A 23,287-nucleotide genomic window follows, 5' to 3' on the forward strand; every position below is an offset into this window, starting at 1 on the left:
AAATCTGATTTGATTTTTATATTCAATTTAAACATAACTGAGGAAATATATTTACTGCATAAAGTGATATGTTTGCAATAGGGAACAATAATCAACATTCATGTGCTTCACTGAAGTACTTTCACAACCACTATCTTGTATGGGTTCTCACAACTACCCTAGAAGGGAGCTAAGGCAGAGAGCACTATTTCTATTTTAAACATGAAGGAACTGAGGCTTAGAGAGAGAAAATAACTTTGACCTTTTTCAAAAAGAACAGGATAGGCAAAAGAGGGACTGGGAAGAAATGTCCTTGTATATTAAGAAGATACATGAGGAAAATGAGGGAGAGAAAGAAGCAAGCATGGTGGAGAGTTATCTGGTTGAAAATCCATGGGCATGTAAGCAGAAGCAATATTAAGATTAGAGTATACTACAGAAAACCACAGAAAGAGGACATGAATGAAGAATTTAGGAAATAGGTAACAATCTTGGAACGGTAACATGATACAGTTGTTATGGAGGATTTCAGGTATTTGGATGTTGAGACGGATCACTATTCCTCTGCCAGTGTAACACCTAACAATTCTGTGACTTAGCTTAATGATAATTTCATCCCTAAAAGGTAAAGGAACCAGCTAGGGAAACTGCTATTTTGGATCTGATAAGATCCAAATAAAAAGAACTGGTTGCTGGAGAGGGAATGACGGGGATTCTGTAAGAAGTGACTTCTCTATCTTGGGATTTATGATAGAGAAAAGAGAAAAGCTGGGCAGAATCTGACATAGAGCCTAGGTTGTTTTTTTAGCCTAGGTTTTAGGTGAGCAGATTTCAACTGGTTCAGAGAACGGATTCATAGAATTTGATGGCCTAAAATTTTCTAGGGGAAAGTCAACCAAAGAGAGACAAGACACAAAGAAGGAAGAATTCTAGTGAAGAGGAAAAGGATAAACTTGCCTATGTGAATGCAGAGAAACTTCATCAACCAATTTGAATTTAAAAAGACATGTAAAGGAAATACCAAGGAGAGGTCATGTGTTATAATATGTTATGAAAACATGTTAAGTTACAAAAAAGACTAATTGAATGAACTATAAATGTTTAACCTGAGGAAAAGAAAGAATAATTGTCTTGACTTCGAATTCATGAAAATAGGATTAGACTCATTCTGGTTGGCCCCAATAGAGAGAACTAGGAAAAATGGATAGAAGTTGCAGAGAAGAAATTTAGACTTAATGTAAGTAAGGTAAAACTTCCACAAAATTAGAGCTATCCCAAAGTCAAATGAACTACCCTGAGGTCTTCCAACAAAGGCTAGATGACTATGTGTTGAATATATGGCAAGCAGCCCCAAATCCAAGAATCAGATTAAAATGTACCTGGGAAATGTTTAACAAAATAAGCAAAAATACAACACAACACAGATAATATTAATTTGTGGTTTTCTAAGTCAATCTCTGCCAGAAGGGATCCATTTCTATTTGAGTTTGACAGTACTGGTGTAAGGAGAATCCTTATTCAGGTATAGCTTAAATTATATGGCCTCTAAGGTCCCTTCCAACTCCAATTCTGAGACTGATATTTCCATTTATCCATATTAAATTTAATTGTACCAGATTCAATTTAACATTATTAATACCGTTAAGTAATAATTGTCATCCAGTATGTTAGCTCTCTCTCCAGAACTGAGCTTTATATCTTTTTAAGCTAGCTTTTAACAAAGTATTTGATAAAATTTTTTTAGCTACTCTTGTGGAAATACTGAAGGGACACGAGTCAATAGTACAGTTGGATGGATTCTAAACTGGAGGAGGAAGAACATTATAAGCACTGTGGATAGCCAAGGAAAAGCCTGGAACCTAGAGATGGGATATCTCCTTTGTGTTCCATGTGTTTCATGAAAAAGATACTCCATTACTTGGCTTCAAATATTTTCTCTGCCTTTCCCCCAAGCCTGGAATACTCTCTATCCTCATCTCTACTTCTTGGTTTCCTTGGCTTCCTTCAAGTCCCAACTTAGAAAGCCTTTTAGGGGAAGCCTTTCCTAACCCCTCTTAATTCTAGTACCTTCCCCTTATTATTTCCTTTTTTGTTCTGTATATATCTTGTTTGTGTATATTTGCTTGCTTGTTGTCTCTCCCTGGAACTGTTTTTTGCCTTTTTTTAACCCTCAATTTTTAGGACAGTGCCTGACATCTACTAGGGCTGACTGAATATTTACTGAGTGACCAAAAGTGAAATAATTAATAGTTCAATGGTAACTTGAATTCTGACAATTGTCCAATGCCCCACAGCCATTAAAAACAGCAGTAGGACTCAAATTCAGGTCTTCTGACTTCAAGTCTTGCCATTTACTACTTCTGGGATTTTGGGTAAGTCACCGCCTCTCTGGATTTCAATTTCCTCATCAGTAAAATGAGAATGTTGCTATAGATCAGGGGTTCTTAATCTTTTTTTGGAACATTTTGTCAACCTGATGACACCTTCTCAGAATGTTTTTAAATATAAAAATAATATACAAAAGATTTCAAAGGAAGTCAATTATACTGAAATACAGTTATGAAAATATAAGAGAAAAACAAGTTAATGGACCCTAGGTTAAGAACTCCTGTCTGATGATCTCTAAAGTTCTCTGTAGCCCTAAATCTATAAGCTTCTGCTTTTTTTTTTTTTTTTACTATACTAGAACACTACCCCATTATTACACTATTAAGTTATAGAAAGATAATTGAAGACAGAGGCATGTCACCTACCTCTTGGTGTCTATTGCCTTCTCGGATGTATACACTGGCGAGGTTTGTCACGATAAATGCCCACAACTCCTGATGAGTGGTAAGCTATAACAGGAAACGACAAATGAACAATAGTAAAAATAGAAGTAACACCACAGAATACACATTCTCATTTGTTAGATATACATTCCAAGCTTTCTGGACCAGTGAGTGTAACAGTAAGGCAATAATAACAATGTAGATAATAATTGTCAAAGTGCCTATGTAGTTCTGTATCACAAAGTATACGAGACTCTCCACACAGGAAGTAGAAGAAATAAACCATTTATTCAGACACCAGAGAACCATATTCCATAACCAAATGTTTGGTTCCCACAGCCAGTTAGTCTACTTCATCATAACAGCAAGGAACCCAAAACATTCAATATACAATATTACAACCTGGAGCCTCACCACCCCAAAATCTTTCTGAACCCCTGCTGGGATCTTCCCCAAACCAAACTCACCGTACAGCTAAGGCACAGCCTGTTCAGTTCTAATAATCATGAGGGCAGCCATTAGCAGCAATACCTACTGTGCACACTCTCTCTCTCTCTCTCTCTCAGCATTTCCTGTGACATAATTCTTTTTACTGCCAGGAAGCTCCTCCTACTACATGTGTCTTAGGCTTCCTGTGACGTAAGCAGGTCACATGGCCGATTGATGGGTGGGAAAGATCTTCAAATTTAAATTGCTACTACAGTGAGTTATGATACCATAATGGATAACTTAATGACATACCTTTACATCTTCCCCAACTTTCCCTAAAATGTAATACCAAGCTAGTATTTAAAGAGAAGGGAGAAAAGTTAGGCTTTAAAGCTGACTTAAAGTAATTATACTCTTATCACTGAAGAAATCTGTGAACCCTAGTGACAAAGCTAGAAACATTTAGAGCATCACACAAGTAGAGAAGCACCTCCATCCTGAGAATAAAATAATAACAGTTTATATTTACATAGGGCTATATAAAGACTCACACTGGGTTCCCTGGAGGGGAAATCTATACATCTTTGAGGCCCCTCCAGGGAAATGCATGGCCACAGTAACTGGCTGAGCAATGGACAAGATCCTGAAAGTGGAGGAATTTTTGGACAGTCTACTGAAGGAAAAAGGAGAATTCCTGGACAAGACCAGGTCTCAGACCAAGTAGAAGAATTTCAGAACTAAGCAGGATACAGCAAGGGACAGAGCCATGAGGAGAAGGAGCAAACCCAGACATCCATTTGTACTAAACCAACAATCACAATCTAAGCCCATAATTCAAAATGTCGATAGGATATCTCCACTTGGACCTGCCATTACTATGTAAAACTTAACCATCATACTATACTGTAGTCATCAACTTCTTCCTCCTCTCCCTACTAGAATCTTGGATTCTGCCCCAGAGAGACTGGGTTCTGAAAGGTGAGCTCTCACTTTATCTTACACAGAACTAGGCCTCCATATCACTTCCTGGCCATTTCCAAACCATGCCACCTCAAGTGTATCACCCCTCCCCACTTTCTAGCTCCAATTCATAAGTTTTCTTCTCCCATTCAAATATAAACTCTTTGATGGTAAGGACTGTTCTGCTTGCTTGTATTTGTATGCCTAGTACTTAGTACAGCGTCTGGCACATAGCAGGCATTTAATGAATGTTTTGCCATTCATTGATACATGGCTTTTACATTGTTTAAACCCCAAAACAACTTTCTAAGGTAAATAATGCAAGTATTATTATGTAATACCACAGAACAGATTTCAGAGTTTACTTTATCTCAAGATCATATATCTAAGAAATGTAGGTCTTCTGTCCTAAAGTCTTACATGTTCTTCCGCTATACCATGCTGCCTAAAATACAAACTCTGAGCCACAATCCTAATCTGGCTTCCACGTTAATTTACAAGAACTATACAAAATCAGTTTAACACTGGGAATGGAACAGTAATCTGTGAATGAAAAGACTAATATGCTTATAATGACAACTTGACTGGGGAGTGGGTGAGGGTGGAAGTGGGGAGGTTTGCTTATCTCTAGTCAAACCAAATCAGCTACTTTTCTCTGAATAGTAACAACTATGACTAATACTCTTATAGTGCTTAGGTTTATAAAGTGCTTCCCTTATAACATTGCTTGAAGTAGACAATGCAAATATTATTAGCCTCATTTTAAATATTAGTAAATTGAGGCCCAGGGATGTTGTGACATGTTTTAATATAAAAAATCTAGTGAATTTCAGAGCTGGGACTTCAACCTGGGTCTTCAGATTCCCAGTTAGGCTGCTCTCCAGTATAATTTATTGCCTCTAAATGTTCTCTGGTATTTAGCCCTTTAGTGTTATCTTACAGGCTGGCTCTATTTGGGGCAGATAACCCCATTATCAAAGTGGTATGCTGATAGTGCTGTGGTAATTAGAGGAGATTGTTTTATAAAGTTAAAATGGAGATATTCATTCTTTTTGAGAAATATCTTCCCAAACTTAAAGAGTAGTAGTAAAGTTAAAACCTTACCCGCAATGCAGTAGTGAACTGAGCTTCTGCATTATCCATGCAGTTAACAGAAATACAGTACAGACCCTGAAAAGAAGAAAGGGTAGGGGAAAGAGGGAATACTGAAATGTCATTGTATCCACAAAGCTTCCTGAAAGAATGGTCATTAGCATGCCCCATTGCATGAAATTTGGAAGGAACATAACCCATAAAGAGAAGGAGGCAGCTTCTGCTCTGGTCAGAAAATAAGGAGTATTGTTTAAGTTCTGGAAGTCACATTTTAGGATGGGCATTATCAAGCTGGAGTGTTCCCAAAGGACCAGATTGATAAAGGGCCTCAAAAGTATCCAATATATGACCTGGTTAGATGCCTGGAGATGTTTAGTCTGAAAAAGTATCTTTAAATATACGAAGGGCTATCATATAGAAGAATTAGACGTCTTTTGTTTGGATCCTAGGCAGGAAGGCAACAAGTATTTAATTTAAGTGCTTGCTATGTTTCAGGCACTGTGCAAAGCACTGGGGATTCAAGGGGGCAGAACTAGGATTAACAGGGAGATGTTATACAGATTTTATTTGAATATTTTTAAAAGAGATGATAATTAGAGCTTCATAAAAGTAGAAAGGGCTGCCTTGAAGAAGGGAGGTCCCTATCACTGAAGGTCTTTAGGTTGAGGTGAGATGACCAGCTATCAAAGATGCTGTAGGTGATTCATAAAATACATGTTCTAAATGGGAACTCATCTAAATGACCTCTGACAACCTAAAGGTCTTATGACAGAGTCCTAAGCTGGATACCCAAAACATCCCTTGGGTTGACAAGTTGCTCTAGATTTCATAAACACAATTCTCTATTCTAGCTATTCTATCTTTCTCTAAAGTAACCACTTCATGTAACATTCAGCCTATGTTAAATCACCAGCTCTGAAGCAGCTGGATCTACATACATACTGTGCCACCAAGTAATGACTAAATGTACCTTCACACTGTCTGAGCCACACAATGCATCTTGACTAATTTATAAAGCAGCAAGTTAGAATGATCTCAGTTAAGTTATAGTACATTTTAACTTTCTTTGAATGGAAAAGAAAATTAATAAACTTCTTTCCAAATTTTAAATAGTGACCTTGGCTCCTTTACCTCACTGACTACTGAAAATATCTCTATATTCAATATCAAGCTATTTAGAAGCAGAGATTGTCAGGATTAGAAGGAACCATATCATTCCAGGGAATGATAACAAAGAACATAGGATGTCAGAGTAGAAAGAGACCTCCAAGATTAGCTAGTCAAATCCACTTATTTTTCAAATGAGGATACTGAGGCTCAGAGAGGGGAAGAAACTTGCCCCAAGTCACACATCTGGTCAGAGCTGCATGTAGAATCTACATCTACCCCAGAGCTCTTTCTACAATATCAGTTGTCTCTAATCAGAGAGAACTAAATTTCCCATGCAGAATTAAGATTCTTCTAGAAACTCACAAGGGCTTAATAGACATTTAAGGCTTTACCTTACACTTTTAACTTCATACTCACTAATAAAGTATGTAACTGGGCAGCATGATTAGAAAATAGCCTTGGAGACTGCTGGCACAGCTGACAGACTTGTGAGATCTGTTAAAGGGGGGAAAAACCATTTTTATTACAGTATTCTAAACTTCCTAAAAGGCCAAATCAGAGACAGAATTAGTTCAACAGACGCTAATTTTTATTGTTAATATTATTATGAGAATAATAATAGTACTATTTACCTCAATACTTTAAAAGATCTGAGATTTTATTCTTGTGGACATTCTTTCCCTTGAGATATAGGGTTGTAACTCTTTAAGCCTTTTTAGATGGTTTAATTAGCTACTGTGGCCAAAGAAATTTATTACCTAGTGGCCACTTTTTTGGTGTAAACTTGGCTAAGCTGGGCCCTGAACAACAACTAAGTGGCTGGCTTTGCTAGCATATACTGTGAGAGCCTAAGGTTACCATGGGAGGGAATTAGGGACTTTAGAGGAGAAAAAAAAATCCCATTTATACAACATTTTATAGTTCACAAAATGACTCCCTCACATTAACCCTAAAGGTAGCTAGTATAAGTGTCACTTCATTTTATATAAGAAAACTCATGCTCAGAAAGCATCAGGACTAAAACCTAGGTACTCTCGACTTTAGGGCCAGTGAAGTCAACTTTGCCATTTGGCTTCTCCAAAAAGCCAGAGTGTATAAAGATTAAAGTTTAGGACCTCTAGCCCTCCCTAATCATAAGAGAGAAAAGCATAAGGAAGGACTTTCTCTTTTAGTCAAAGATCAGACTCTGAACTCAATATTAGTAATTGAAGAAACAATGTTTGAATTTGAATATTAGAGGAGTTAAAGCTAGATGACATGCCATTTACTTCTATCATATATGCAATTTTGTAATTCCAAATTAAATTTTTGCTCAAATGAAAATACATAATCATGTTTCATAAATAATTTAAGACCATCATGCCATGACAAAATTCTTATAATTCCTATAATGTTATAAAATTCCTGTAATGCTAATAATTTAATATTCATATATTACTTAACAGTTTACAAAGATTTTTACATATAAACTCATTTGGTCCTCACAACTCTGAGATGGTGGTACAAGTATTATTATGGGAAATTATGTGACTTCTCTGAAGTTACTTGTCTAATAAACGGCAGCAAGGCCTTAAACCCTGGTCTTCTGATTTTAAGTCCAGTGCTCTTTCCACTAGGATATAAACATGACTAAGTATGACTCAAAATGGAATATACTTTATTTCTGGATTTATAAATACTTAAGTGTGTAGGCAAATGATGCAACTAGACATGTCAAACTCACCTCCTGCAGGGCAGTGGCCTTGTGTCCTGTGACAAGTCGGCACATGATTATGTGTTCCAGCAATATCACTTGGAAAGATGACAAGATAGGACTGCAGTCTAACACTAAAGAGAGAATCAAAGAAATTTAGACAATCAGAAGTATACAAGAAGCATGAAAACCAAAAAAACCTCAAACTTAGGGAAAACATGCCAGAAGTCAACGTGCTGGCATGGTACCACTAGAGGGAACTGCCGCAACAAGGATTTTCACTCAGATGGTTCTAAACCTGACACCAAATATTCTATATACAGACATATAGAATATCAGAGCCAGAAAGAATTCTAGAGATAATTTAGTCCAAACATCTCATTTTACACCAGAGAATATTTAGGTCTAAAGAGAGGAAATGATTGGGCTTAAAGTCATATTAATGGCAGCTAGTGGCAGAGCCCAGATTAGACCTAAGGTCTTCACACTCAAAGGCTAGTATTTTGTTAGATCATATTGCCTTTTATCTTACTTACTTTTTAACTTTTCTAGTTGCATGAGTGCTTTGTCTGTGTACTTCTGTGCTTTCTCCAAGTAGCCAGCTTGCATAGAATGCATTACTGTCACCTGGAATGGAAAATAATATTAAAAACCCCCCAAATACCTCAAACCTTTAAAAGACATATTCCAACAATTTGAACAGAAAGCATTTATAGCACTCTAATGAGAGTCATATAGAAGCAAAGAATTTTAGAGATTTAAAGGTTACTGAATATAATTTTATTTAGTTGAGGAAATTTGAGGTCCAGGGAAGTTAACTGACTTGACCAAGATCACAGGAAGTTAGTGGCAGACCTCAGACTAGAACCCATGCCTCCTGATTATCAATACAATGTATTTTCCCCTCTAAGTTATTCTGATGATTATTGCTTGGTAGTATAGTTTGAGATCAGGTATTGCTAGACCCTCTTCCTTCCCATATTTTTTGATTAATTCCCTTGAAATTCTAGACCTTGTATTCCTCCAGATGAATTTTGCTATTTTTTTTTCTAGTTCTAGAAAGTAATTTTTTGGTAGTTTGATTAGTATGGCACTGAATAAGTACATTAATTTATGTAGTATTGTCATTTTTATTACATTGGTTCTGCCTACCCATGAGCAATTAATATTGCCCCCAATTATTTAGATCTGTCTTTATTAATGCAATTCACTTTTTCACTATGCCACGGTGCCCGTCTCAAGAAGAAAAGTAACTAAACAACAAAAATACCACATTCCTTGAACCATGTATTATTGCAGATTATAAGGCAGGATAAACCTTGCCTTAAAGTGTGCTATTGAAATTAAAGTATTAGTTGATCTTACATATAACCCTGTGCATACATACACAACTGATTTTTGTTCACTAGGATGTCTCCTGACTTTCAGGGAGTATGCTTACTTCAAAAGAACCCATCTTCTTTTTTTTAAATGACCAATATTTTATTACTTCAAGATAAGAATAAGTCTCTCTTTTTAATTGAAGATGGTTAAAATTACAGTAATTATATAATTTTAGGGTTTAGACATGTGATCCCTACATTAAAATAACTGTATATATGACCTTCTGTGAGAACTACAAGTTTTTTTGAAGTGTTTATCATTCATTTTTATAAGCTTTTGAGTTTCAAATTTTTTTTTCTCCCTCTCCCCTTCCCAACATAGCAAGCAAACTGATATAGGTTATATGTGTATAATCATATTAAACATTTCCACATTAATCATGTTGTGAAAGAAGAATCAGAACAAAAGGAAAAAATGAGAAAGAAAAAACAACAAAAAAGAGAAAATGGCATGCATGCTTTCATCTGCATTTAGATTCCATAGTTCTTTCTGTGGCTTGCAATTGTCTTAGATCATTGCACTGCTGAGAAGAGCTACGTCTATTAAAGTTGGTCATTGCACAATGTTGCCGTTACTGTATACAATGTTTACTTGGTTCTGTTCACTTCACTAAGCATCAGTTCATGTAAGTTTTATCAGGTTTTTCTGAAATCTGTTTGCTCATCATTTCTTTCTTCTTTAAAAATTAATTTTTAGTTTTCAAGATTCACTTTTGAGTTCTAAATTTTCTAAATTATCCTCCCTCCCTAAGACATCATGCAATCTGATATAGGCTATACATGTAAAATCATATTAAACATATTTCCACATTAGTCATCTTGTGAAAGAAGAATCAGAGCAAAAAGGAAAAACCACAAGAAAGAAAAAACAACAACAAAATAAAAGAGAAAATAGCATGCTTCAATGTGCACATTTCTTTCTCTGGATGTGGATAGCAGTTTCCATCATGAGTCTTTTGGAATTGTCTTAGGTCATTGCATTGCTGAGAAGAGCTAAGTCTATCAGTCATCCCATGATGTTGCTGTTACTGGGTATAATGTTCTCTTGGTTCTGCTCACTTCGCTCAGAATCAATTAATGCAAGCCTTTCTAGGTTTTTCTGAAATCCACCTGCTCATCATTTTTCATGGAACAATAGTATTTCATTACATTCAAATACCACAACTTGTTCAGTCATTCCCAATTAATGGACAGCCCCTCAATTTCCAATTCTTTGCCACTACAAAAAAGAGCTGCTATAAAGATTTTTGTACGTGTGGGTCCTTTTCCCTTTTTTATAATCTCTTTGGCATACAGACTTAGTAGTGGGTAGCTGGGTCAAAGGGTATGCACAGTTTTATAGCCCATTGGGCAGAGTTGCAAATTGTTCTCCAGAATGCTTGGATCAGTTTACAAACCCACCAATAATGCATTAGTGTTCCAATTTTTCCACATCTTCTCCAACATGTATCATTTTCCTGTATTGTCATGTTAGCCAATCTGAGAGGTATGATGTGGCACCCCAGAGTTGTTTAATTTGCATTTCTCTAATCAATAGTGATTTGGCTGCTCATCATTTTTTATGGCACAATAGTATTCCATTACATTCATATACCACACCTTGGAACTTATCATCTCAGAAAGATTCTATCACTTCACTCTCACGTTTGTTCCAATGGAACAAACAGTCCTTCCCATTGTTATAATGACCTTAATTATCAGGTGAGAAATAACTATATGCCTAATTCTTGCCCTATAACACATGCACTGATTGCCTTGTTTCTCTGTCCCAAGTCTAGTGAATATGGCAACTTTATGGACATGAAAATGGCTTATATACTAATGTGATTTGAATGCCTGAGTTTTCAGAGGGAAGAGGTATATGTATTTGGCCAGAACACAAAGAAAAACTTTATGCTGTGATAATAGCAGAAAGAGCAAGCTACTCACCAGGTAGACCAATACACACATGTGCTCTTTGGGCAGCCAATGAAAGAGGTCAGCAGGATTGCTGGGTAGAATTTCATCATCATGAAGAGTAGAAATAGTTTGAATACACTGCTGAAGCTGCTTTAGACACGGCTTCACGCTTTTCACCTATAGGAAGTTAATTCACATCAAGCAGCAGTTCACTGTGTTGAGATGAATACAATGGAGATCACTTTAAATGCGTTCCACTGAACCACTCACTAGGTCTAAGCCTAGATTCAGACATAATGGACACAAAGACTAGGATGGATCATAGCATCCTGCTCCCAGAATCTGATCTGAGACCTTTATGCATTCTTTCTCATCTACCAATCTGATATATTCTAGTAGCTGGGATCACCCCCTACCCTCCAGCCCCAGAAACCGTAGGGCTTACCACCCTCTTTCAAAGTACCAAGTAGTCTTTTAAATAGTATTCACACACTCCTTTTTGCTTTCTTGTGCTGAAAAGCCATGGCTAAGGTTAGCAAGGAACTGATTAAAATATAATGGACAAAATCGACAAACATATACAAATATTTAGAGTTAGTGAACAGTCTAAGGTAATTAAAGCAGAATCTGGAAGCCAGCCGTAATTCATTCCCCTCTTGGCTATGCATCTGACTTCCTGGACTTTGCTACCACATAGCCATGTGGGTACTGTACCACTCCCATCTTTTCAGTTCCTTTTTATATATTGTCTGCCCCTATCAGAACATAAGTTCCTTGAGTGTGGGGACTGTCTTTCTTTTCGCTTGTATTTAAGTCATCAATTTTTAGTACATTGTCTGGCACACTGTAAATGCTTAATAAATGTTTATTGTCTGCCTGGATGCTTGTATAGAGTTCCCAGGATCCATAACCAAGTTTTCTAGTCTAAATTAGGCTTAGCTGGTTTCCTCAGCAGGAGAGGGCCTGGACTTTTGGTCAGGAGAAATGTGGTATCCATCTATTTTTTTCCTAACCTCTTGCCAGACTGAGCTTCTTTCTCCTAAAAAGCTCTGTTGTATAGGCCTCTGACTCCACCTCTTTTTCAGGGAAGGATAACTCAGCTTATTCTTCTAATTTACTCAAAAGTTCACAAAGATAAGTCACTTCTTTACATTGATCAAATAAGGCCTTTGGCTATCCTGACCTTTTTCCAAAACAGCATAGTTTGCAGGGCCTTAAAAGGAATTCTTTATCTTTATTTGAACAGAAGGCTCTATAAATTAGGATGAAACCTGAAAGGCTAGAATCTGGAGTCTTGTAGGCAGGCTCCAATGCCTTTTGAAAAATGAGAGCAGCTGCAGCCAGTTGCACTCTGTGCAAATTAAGTGCTGCACTTGGGCTCTTGACAAGTTGCCACATGGGGCCCATGGGTAGTCAAAATATGAAGTGTTACTCCTGCCTGCCTTAAAGGCAGCATCTGCTAAAACCCTGCCTCTTCGATTTTGCTTAGGCACCAGATGGTAGGATGGATTCTTCTGGGCATGAGTACAGTGTGAGGAGTGGAAACTCTTTAGAAATGAAGGGTTAGAGTTTCGTATTCTACTTTCCTTGCTACAGTCTGAATCCATCTGTAGGCTCCAAAGGCATTAGGCTGCTCAATGAGCCAGGCCTAAAGACTGAGCAATCTTCCAGATTTACTGTTCACAGACCTGCTGAAACTCAGCAGGGTAAGTTGCAACTGCTATTCCTAAATCAACTCTCTGAGTTTTGCTTCATGAAACATTTTCCTCACCTTTAAATGATTACATTTTTAGCTCACAGCCTCAATTTCTAGTTCAGCTAAAGAAACAGTTTTCAGCATGCAATTTTAATACAATCACTCATGTAGTGCATCTAAATATTGTAATACATCAAAAGTACAGATTACTGAAGCTAAATATTCATTGGAATTACTGCTTATTTCAGTTCATAAGTCTAGACTTTGAACTTCAGTAATAGAGAAGTCTCTTCCTGACAAATATAGAAATAAAACAGTTACACACCTGTCCAGCATCCAAGTAGTGTGTCACCTGGAGGACCAAGAAGAACACTCGGAGGGACTCCTTCTGTATGGGGTTCCCTTGCCAGTTTTCAACTATTTGTCCACAAAGCGTCAGAAGGGGATGGACTTCTTGCAACTTCCTCTCCATCAGAAGAAGCTGTAAGGAAAGGCTATTTGGGGTTTTGTTTTGTTTTGTTTTAACCTGAATATTCCTGATAGCTTCAAAAGAAATAAGTTGTTGAAGTGGCTGTGATATAAGTCATGCAACATGTAACAGTAAACCTCTCATATAAAAATCAGACCAGATTGAACTTGGGATTCATAGATCAGTTAGTGAGGCTATCATCTTTATTTCAGCAAAATATAAATCTGGTTTAACTTACAAAAAATCAACTTTGGGGCTGTCTATAAGTTTTTCTATCAATGACCTCTGCCTATCTGTTACTTCCATCCTTCCTCCATAGCTAACATACAGTACTCATTCAGCTTACTTGCTAAGGCTCTATTCACTTAATGACAGTCATGCAGATAAATGCATGAGTAAAACCCCTACTGTTATCTCTCCTCATACTCTCATTTGTATTCACTCCAGCCATATTCTATGTAGTCTCATTCCCTATCAAACTTCAATATGGTGACATTGATGCCTCTTTCCAACCTAGATATCGCCTTCCCTCTCCCCCATCTATTTTTGGCTATGTTTAATCTATTTCCTTCTGTTAGCTGAAACCTGGATTTTTCCTGAGAACTTTACATCTTGAGTTCTATGTGCTAGCACTGACTACGCTTTTTCCCATTCTCTGAGTTTAAAGGCAGACTGAATAGAATCAATGAATCTCTTGAGATGGAAAGAATCTCAGTAGCATCATACAGGAGACACATAGATATTCAGCCAAAATGAATCTAGTGCAAGCCATACCTAAGTTAGAACCAACTCTGCAATATAACAGATAGTGATATCCAGTTGTGAAGGAAAACTCACAATCATTTCCCTAAATAATTCATTTCACCTTTGGAGAGGTCTAAATGTTAAGAAATTTTTCCTGACATCAAGTCTAAATTTGCCTATTTCTAAATTGTACTCATGGTTTCTATTTCTACCCTTCTTAATTTGTGTTGTCAAGTTTACTAGTCTGTAGTTTATAGATTCTACTCTTCTCTGAAAATCAGTACATTTGCCTTTCTTCAGCCTTTTAGCGCTTTGCATGTTCTTTATTATCTTCTAAGGATCACCTATAGTGGCTCAGAAACGACATTAGCCAGGTCTTTTGGTACCCTAGGAATGAAGTTCATCTGGACCTACTGACCTGAATTCATTCAGGAAAGGTAGGCAACTCTCTTATTATTTCTCTGCTTTTCTTGAAATTTTTTTTTTTTTAGTTTTTTCCTTTCCAGTCCAAGGATTTTTTTTTTCTAGTTCTCTCTTTGCAGAGAAAAAAAAAAATCAAATATAAAAGTTGAGTAACTACACTTTTTTTTTGCTGTGTTATCACCATCACATCCACTCTGAGTAGCCATGCCATCCTTTCACTGAGCCTTTTTTTAACTTATAATATATCTTAATAAATCCATAAAGTCCAACTCTGATGCTTCATTGTGAATATGGAGGTAAGACTGAGAGGGGCCACAGACTTGTAGATTACATAGAAGCCTCATGTTTATAATGAATATATTCTTCAAGAAGAGTAGGGAGGTACTAGACACACTGAATACCATTTAAAAAAATGAGACTGATTATATGCTAACAGAGAGCAACCAAGTGGTTACTAAAGTGGGAGGCATTTCCAAATCAGCTCTTTGTGCAAAGATAGAAATAGACTTGTTAGGCAGGGATCAGAAATAATACCAAATTAGAAGAGTACAAACAAGATGACATGTTTGGCAAATGAGGCAACTCCAACCTGACCTACTTAATTAAGCTACTAACACTGAAAAATGGGAAATGGGTAACAGAATAGACATGGTAACATCATCAACTTTCCTAAGGAAATTTAACAGATTTATATAATCTGTCATAAGGCGACAAAAAGAACCCAGAACTACCATAGCCAACAAATGCTTTTCATCTTCTTGCCAAGAGGAGAGAGATGGGAAACAATGGGCAACACTGGTTTAGAAAAAAACTAATGATAAAATTTGTTTGCAAAATCTTTCAGAGGAGAATAATAGGAGATTATCAAGAGTATTATGTCAAGAAAGAACAGTGAGATGCACTAGAGAAAAAAAAACATTTTATACAAGGTTTTGTGAGAGATCCAATTAAATTAGAACATCCTGAGAGCACTAAAGATGAAACTGGAAGGATGTCAAAAAACAGACGGAAAATAGAAGTGATATGTTAACATTTCCATCAAAATAGGATTTCTGATAGAACCAAGTGATTCTGTATCTTCCTCAATTGCAATGGAACCACTATATTTGGACTCCAAAATCAAAATCCTGAATGTACTGTATTAAGAAATAGAAAAACCAAAAAGAAAACAAAGTTAGGAAGAACAATTGGATTACACCTAGTATACCTAGTCAGGATGTCCAGGTAGAAGTGCCAATTTTGGAGAAGTTGAGGGTTCAGTTCTTAAAGTATTTGAAAGAGAAGAGCAAGCACACCAAAGACTTGGAAGAAATCATGGATCTGATTATTACTGAAAAAAGATGACAGAGAGGGGGCAGAGCCAAGATGGTGGAGTAAAAGTAGGGACTTGTGTTTGAGCTCTTTCCCAAAGCCCTCCAAATACCAATAAAAAATGATTCTAAGGAAATTCTACAGCAGCAGAACCCAGAAAATGACAGAAACAAATTTCCTGCCCAAGACAACCTGGAAGGTCGACAGGAAAGATCTGTTGCACCAGTCTGAGAGAGGAGCACAGTCCAGCATAAAACATGCCAGCACAGACAGGGTCCCCAGCAAGCCTGGAGCATGCCTCAGGGGACTGAATCACTGGTGACTGTGGTGGTTTCCATATTTCTCAAATCACAAATGCCAAAGACAACTTAAAAGGTCAGTAAGAAAGGTCTGTTGGACCTAGGAGAGAGAGGAGCACAGTCCAGTCCCAGCCCCAGGGTGGCGGTGGCGGCTGCTTCCAGAGCTCTTGGCCCACAGACGGTGGGGAGATTGAGCGGCTGACTGATTGGAGGGGGATTGCAGGGATCACTTTGCTGGCACTGAGGCAGGATTCTCTTGTTTGCCTGTGCTTGGATCTGGGTCACAGTCCTGGGTGGTGGTCCTGGGGAGAGGAGGAGTGCTGGCATGGCGGAGCTCGTGGCAGCAGTGGAGAGAGGATCCTCCTCACATTCCAAGGCAGAAGAGAATGCTTGTGGTCACTCACAGACCACAGTATTGGCCAGGAAAGGAGCTAACACCTCTCCTTTGAGCATGCCATCTTGGAAGAATTGAAAATTTACAGGTCCCTAGAAGTATCTCTGAAAACAGCTGCACAAAACTCCTGAAGCTTGGGACAGTACACCCTCCACATTAGAAGTAGAGCCCTACCTTAACAAATAGTTAAAAAGTCTAGTAACTGGCTGGGAAAATGAGCAAACAGTGGAAAAAAATTCAAGACCATAGAATCTTACTTTGGTAACAAAGAAGATCAAAACATACAACCAGAAGAAGACAACAAAGTCCAAGCTCCTACATCCAAAGCCTCTAAGAAAAATATGAATTGGTCTCAGGCCATGGAAGAGCTCAAAAAGGATTTTGAAAATCAGTAGAAGTACAGGAAAAATTGGGAAGAGAAATGAGAGTGATGCAAGAAAATCATGAAAAAAAGAGTCAACAGCTTGCTAAAGGAGACCCAAAAAAATACTGAAGAATATAACAACTTAAAAAATAGACTAACCCAAATGGCAAAAGAGGCCCAAAAAGCCAATGAGAAAAAGAATGCTTTAAAAAGCAGAATTGGCCAAATGGAAAAGGAGGTCCAAAAGACCACTGAAGAAAATAATTCCTTAAAAATTAGAATGGAGGAAATTGAAGCTATTGACTTTATGAGAAATCAAGAAATTATAAAATAGAACCAAAAGAACGAAACAACAGAAGACAACGTAAAATATCTCATTGGAAAAACCACTGACCTAGAGAACAGATCCAGGGGAGATAATTTAAAAATTATTGGACTACCTGAAAGCCATGATCAAAAAAAGAGCCCAGGCATCATCTTTCAAGAAATTATCTAGGAAAACTACCCTGATATGTGGAAACACAATCAGGATAACACAAGATCTATCAGCTTCTACATTAAGGGACTGAAGGGCTTGGAATATGATATTCTGGAGGTCAAAGGAGCTAGGATTACAGCCAAGAATCACCTACCCAGCAAAACAGTACAATTCTCCAGGGGAAAAAATGGACATTCAATGAAACAGAGAACTTTCAAGGATTCTTGATGAAAACACCAGAACTAAATAGAAAATTTGCCTTTCAAATACAAGACCCAAGAGAAGCATGAAAAGGTAAACAGGAAAGAGAAATCACAGGGGACTTATTACAATTTAACTGTTTATATTCCTATATGGAAAGATGATATTTGTAATGCGTGAAACCTTTCTCACTATTAGGGTAGTTGGAGGGAATATATATACAGAGGACACAGGTTGAGTTGAATATGAAGGGATGCTAACTAAAAAATAAAATTAAGGAGTGAGAGAGGAATATAGTGGGAGGAGAGAGGGAGAGGCAAAATGGGGTAAATTATCTCATATAAAATAGGCAAAAAAAAAAAAGCTTTTACGATGGAGGGGAAGAGGGGTGAGGTAAGAAGGAATGAATCAACCTTACTCTCAGAAGATTTGGCTTAAGAAGGGAATAACATAAATACTCAATTGGATATGGAAATCTATCTATTTATCTTACCCTACAGGAAAGTAGAGGGGAAGGGGAGATGATAGAAGGGAGGGCAGATTGGGGAGGGGACAATTATAAGCAAACATTTTTGAGGAGGAACAGGGTCAAAGGAGAGAAGAAAATAATGGGAGGCGGTACAGGATGGAGGGAAATACAGTTAGTCCTTCACAACATGACTAGCATGGAGGTGTTTTTCATGACTGCACATGTGCAACCTGTACCAAATTGCCTGCCTTCTCAGTGAGGGTGTGGGGGAGGGAGAGGATTTGGAACTCAATGTTTTAAAAACTAATGCTGGAAATTATTTTTGCATGAAACTGGGAAATAAGATACAAAGGCAATGGGGTATAGAAATCTGTCTTGCCCTACAAGAAAATAAAAGGGAAAGGGGATAAGAGAAAGGGGTGTGTGTGATAGAAGGGAAGGCAGATTGGGGGTAGGGGTAATCAGAATGCATGCTGTCTTGGAGTGGAGGAGGGGAGAGATGGGGAGAAAATTTGGAACTCAAAATCTTGTGGAAGTGAATGTTGAAAACTAAAAATAAATTAATAATAATAAAAAAAGATGACAGAAAAAATAACTTAGAATATATGCTTACTTTTCCACCTCTATAAAAATCTTTATGAGAATAACTTACACAAATATCGAGGGTACATGAGAACAAGTTTTCTACAAATGATAGCAGATAATGTCTTTGCAGGCACAAACCTGACTGCAAAGACATAGAAAATACAGGACCCCACTATGCTTATTGTTTAATTTTAAAAAAGCTTTTCATTAGTAGAACAAAATGTCTCTAACGTTCTCCAACAGGTTGTCTCTGGTGCATATGTTAAAATCATGTATGATATTTATTGAAAGATATAACAGAAATAACATTGTACAATGATTCTCTATTAGGATCAAGCTAGATATTAATAATATCAAGCTAGGCATTATAAGTATTAAGGAATTAAAACAAGAATACATAGTATCATTAAGGGTGTTTGTCACTGCTATGGACAAAAGGTTTTAAGGAGGAGGGAGTCCCTACAGATGAAGTCCTTTGTAAGCTACTATTTTCAGATGACACTCTGCTGATTCTACCTTGGAATCTTGTAGCGCCTAAATGAGACACACAGTATTCTAAGAGTTTTGCGCTAACCATCCACATGGGAAATAAAAGGGGAAAAACCTCTACTTTCCAGATTATGATAGAGACCTGGAGGAACAGCTCCTAGAGCTGGTCTACCAGTGCATATGTCTTAGACAAATGCTGAAGATGAACACTGCACCGGACCAAGAATTAGATGGGAGGAGTAAGCTAGATTGCATTTGAAAAGTTGTGCAATGTTTCAATGACCTGAAGCTCCTCCCTGAAATTAAAGCCCCATAGCAATGCTATGTGGCTTCGAATCATGGAATACGACAATCTACAAAGTTACAAATCAATAAAAGGGAAGTGGAGAGGTACATGGCAAGTGTGACTAGGCTGCACATTATCAACAAAGAATTGTACAAGACAACTGCACAAAGGAAATCATCTGAGAGATGTATGACTGAGGACAGTCATCTAGTAAGAGGGAGGGATATACTGACTAGGGAATAGCTAAATAAATTACATGAAAGTCCACGGAAGCAATGGGAAAATAGTACCATAAAAAAGTATGAAGAACTTGGAAAAGTATGAGGAAACTTAATGGGAATGATGTAAAGTGAGCAAAACTAAAACAGCAACATATATAATGACTACAATGTAAACAGAAAGATAAATGAAACTGAATACTATGCAGTTATAACCACCAAGCTTGGTCCTGGAGAAGAGATGAGAAGATGTAAATCTCCTTCCCTTCACTGCAGAGGTGGGGGAGGGAAGGGATTATGGAGATAGATACTACATGTACTGATAGGGTTGATGTGTTAGTTGACTTTGCTAAACCACTTTTTTGCTTTCATTTTTTATCTGTTACAATAGATGGGTGAGGGGGACATACACTTGGAAATGACTATGATGCAAAAACCAAAGGCAAAAAAAGTAAGGGATAACTAATGGACAGCCTGAATGTTCCATGGGTCAAATTCAACCCCTGATGCTTATTTATACCTCTGGGACCTGGAGCATGTCACTTAAACCCCTCCAGGCCTCTGAGAGCCCTTGCAGTTGTAGATTTATGATCTTTGAAAGTCTATAGAACACTAAATCATCCTTCTGAGTTGCACATATGGGAGGACATGGACCAGAACTGCATAGAAGTTAAGGAACGATTATTATCTGAATTACTAGAAGGAGCATCCACATTGATGAAAATATAAATCCATCAAAAAAGGAAAGAAAAAAATTATTTTAGTCTTAGCTTTGCCAGCCTCCACTCAATTTGAGCTTTAGTACATTAGATGCTATTCTTACAGGCCTATGTCATGCTTTTGTATTCATCCTCCATTATCCATCCTTGCTTCTATCATTGGTATCTTTTTAAAATGTGAGTTGGTCTGAGTTCCAGGTGCGTTCATACTGGTCTCTTTAAGTCAACATCCCTGTTTACTTGAGAGCTTCTCATTTTTCCTGGACTGATTTCTCCTGTAGAAGTTTGGTCCAAGGACTCCTATCTATCCCTTCCTCTGAACCCTTTGAAATCTGCTTTTCAAAAATCTATAGTATACACTACTCTCATCTTTCCTCTTTCTATCACAAATTCCAAGCTGGGAATGTTCATTTCTCCCTGAGGACCCTATCATTTTTTACTTTAGCCACCAGCTTTACCTTGTGGATAAGAACTGGGCCCAGAATATCAGTTCCCCTCACTGGTTCATTTTCTGAAGGATGAAATTATCATTAATAAGGCAAACCAAGAATGTGTTTGCTCCCTTTACTTTCAGCACAAAGAGAGTTTCAAATGATGTCCCTATGACTGAATTTTCTCTCTCCCACTGCAATCAAATAAAATATAAATTTCTAGGTTATTGTCAAACTGGATCCTCTCCATTTCCCATTACTATCCAATTCTTTCCTCCCTCTCTACACCTTTGATTGTGCAATCTCCCTGCAACAGACTCCTCTTCTGACCTTCACTTCTTCGTGCTGAAATCCCACCCTTCTTTTAAGGTTCCCTTCTGATGCACTCTTCTTCATAAAACCTTTCCTGAACTTCCCAAGTCTAAGTGACTCCTCCCTTCTCAAACTTTCCTAGAGCATTCTGTCTTTCTTTTGGCCCTACCATACTTTACCTTGTAAGATTCCTGTCTGTGTACATTTCAATTCTTCCACTAAGGACCATAAGTTTTTTGAGGGTGTGGATTAAGTTATTTTTCATTGGTGCATATCCAATGCCTTGCACATGTTAGGCACTCAATATTTGTAGAATTAGATCATCATATCCTCCTTTATATTGTAGTTATTTGTATATATGTCTTTTTCCCACTGGTAGACAATAACTTTTTAAATAGCAAGGTCTGTGTCATGTAACTTGGTGTCCCTGGAACAGTGCCTTAGATATCACAGGTGTTTCATAGATGTTTGCTGAATTAACTATTACTCTTAAATTGTTTATTTACTCGGGCTGCAGTGAAGTTAATCTTTTTGAAAAAAGCAGTGACAGTAAAGGCTCACAACCTAAAATACATGTAAGGAAAGTGCACCAAGATTTTGGATAGCCAGATATTTCTGTTTTCCTTAGGTCTGTTTAGTTTTCAGAAGATACACTGTTGGAGACAAATATTTTAGGCATACAAAAACTAAGGCTTAATGACAAGTTTGAATAATCTTGATACTTTTTTGAAGTTTTATTCAATAAGATACCTAGTCCATCCCACTCCTGTGCAATCCTCACACCGCAGAATTAAAAAACAAACTTCACTTACCATCCCCTTACTCAGCAGGAACAGTGCCCTGAAAACAAGAAGCCAGAGTGAGAGCCAGCAATGGCCTGAGTTGCTAAAACATGATAATTATTCAGATATAATCAGGTGGACAGGTTGTACAGTAACAGATTTTAAAAGTCAAATTATTACAGTCAGTATTCTATGAAAGTTCACTGCATACTCCTGTAGTTCCTGTGGTTAAACTACACTAGCAGGTGATATGGAAAATCACCTGGCTACATCTATTTGTTGATTCCTCGCTGAATCTTAAGTTTCCTCATCTGTAAAATGGGGACAATAATATTTGATCTACCTATTTCACAAGGCTATTGTGAAGTGTTGCCGTTATTTAGCCATTTTAGCTGTGTCTGACTCTTTGTGACTTGCCCAGAATTACACAGCTAGTCTGTGTGAGGCTGGATTTGAACTCAGGTCTTCCTGACTCTAGGGTCAGCGCTCTATTCCTAGCACCATCTAGCTGCTGCTATTGTGAAGTAGGAAAGCATTTTGTAAACCTTAATGAATTATCAAAATGTGAGCTATTACTATGATTATTATAAAGGTAATTAATTGCAGCTTTATGGGATTCCACTTAAAATAAAGGAATAATTAGAAAAAGCCTTACCAGATTTGTTTATAAATGGATTTGGGCCATAACAAATCCACTAATGGTAACAATGGGAGATTCTCATAGGAGAGAAGAATTTAAATTTTAAACAAGAAAACCAGATACTTTCAAGGCCACATATTAGTGTCAGGATGGGTAGTGGGAAGACATCACAGCACAGAACTGACAGCAACTGTCAGAGTCTAATGAGCCATAATGACACAAGCCCACTTTTATGCAGTTCTTTACATCTATACAGAATTTTATATGCATTATGTTTCACACAACAACCTTGGAAGGACAGCAGTCTAAGTATTACTATTTCTATGTTAAAAAAGAAGAAAATGAGGATCAGGGAACTTAAGTTATTTGCTTCAGGTCAAACTGCAAAGCAAAAATTCACATCTAGCTCTCTGGATACCATGTCCCATTGCTTGTTCATATATGCCACACTACTTTTCACTGACCCTATAATTTGTAATTCACAACTTAAGAAAATGGTTAAATCAAAGTAATTTTCTTCAAAGTATTCTGGGCATCATTTTATGTCAAATATGGAGTAATTAATACTGAGAATTGCTGTGTACCCTCTGAAGATAAAAATGTGGATTCCAGTTTAGATTATGTACTTTTTTGCAAGGTTAAATGGTACATCTTACAACGGT

General features: G+C 37.3%; 1 protein-coding gene across 1 annotated transcript in view; it reads right to left on the reverse strand.

The window, feature by feature from the left end:
- Positions 1-23,287, reverse strand: part of MAU2 (MAU2 sister chromatid cohesion factor) — an 81,776-nt gene that overhangs the window by 26,357 nt on the left and 32,132 nt on the right. Inside the window, exons 6-13 of the mRNA XM_036764668.1 lie at positions 22,016-22,043; positions 13,337-13,492; positions 11,346-11,492; positions 8,571-8,661; positions 8,065-8,168; positions 6,759-6,836; positions 5,244-5,309; positions 2,733-2,816 (exon numbers count right to left, since the gene is read on the reverse strand). Coding sequence (XP_036620563.1) covers positions 2,733-2,816; positions 5,244-5,309; positions 6,759-6,836; positions 8,065-8,168; positions 8,571-8,661; positions 11,346-11,492; positions 13,337-13,492; positions 22,016-22,043 — 754 coding nt within the window. The remainder of the gene's footprint in view (positions 1-2,732; positions 2,817-5,243; positions 5,310-6,758; positions 6,837-8,064; positions 8,169-8,570; positions 8,662-11,345; positions 11,493-13,336; positions 13,493-22,015; positions 22,044-23,287) is intronic.

The sequence above is a fragment of the Trichosurus vulpecula genome, chromosome 1 (genome assembly GCF_011100635.1).
Source record: "Trichosurus vulpecula isolate mTriVul1 chromosome 1, mTriVul1.pri, whole genome shotgun sequence".
Taxonomy (NCBI): Eukaryota; Metazoa; Chordata; class Mammalia; order Diprotodontia; family Phalangeridae; genus Trichosurus; species Trichosurus vulpecula.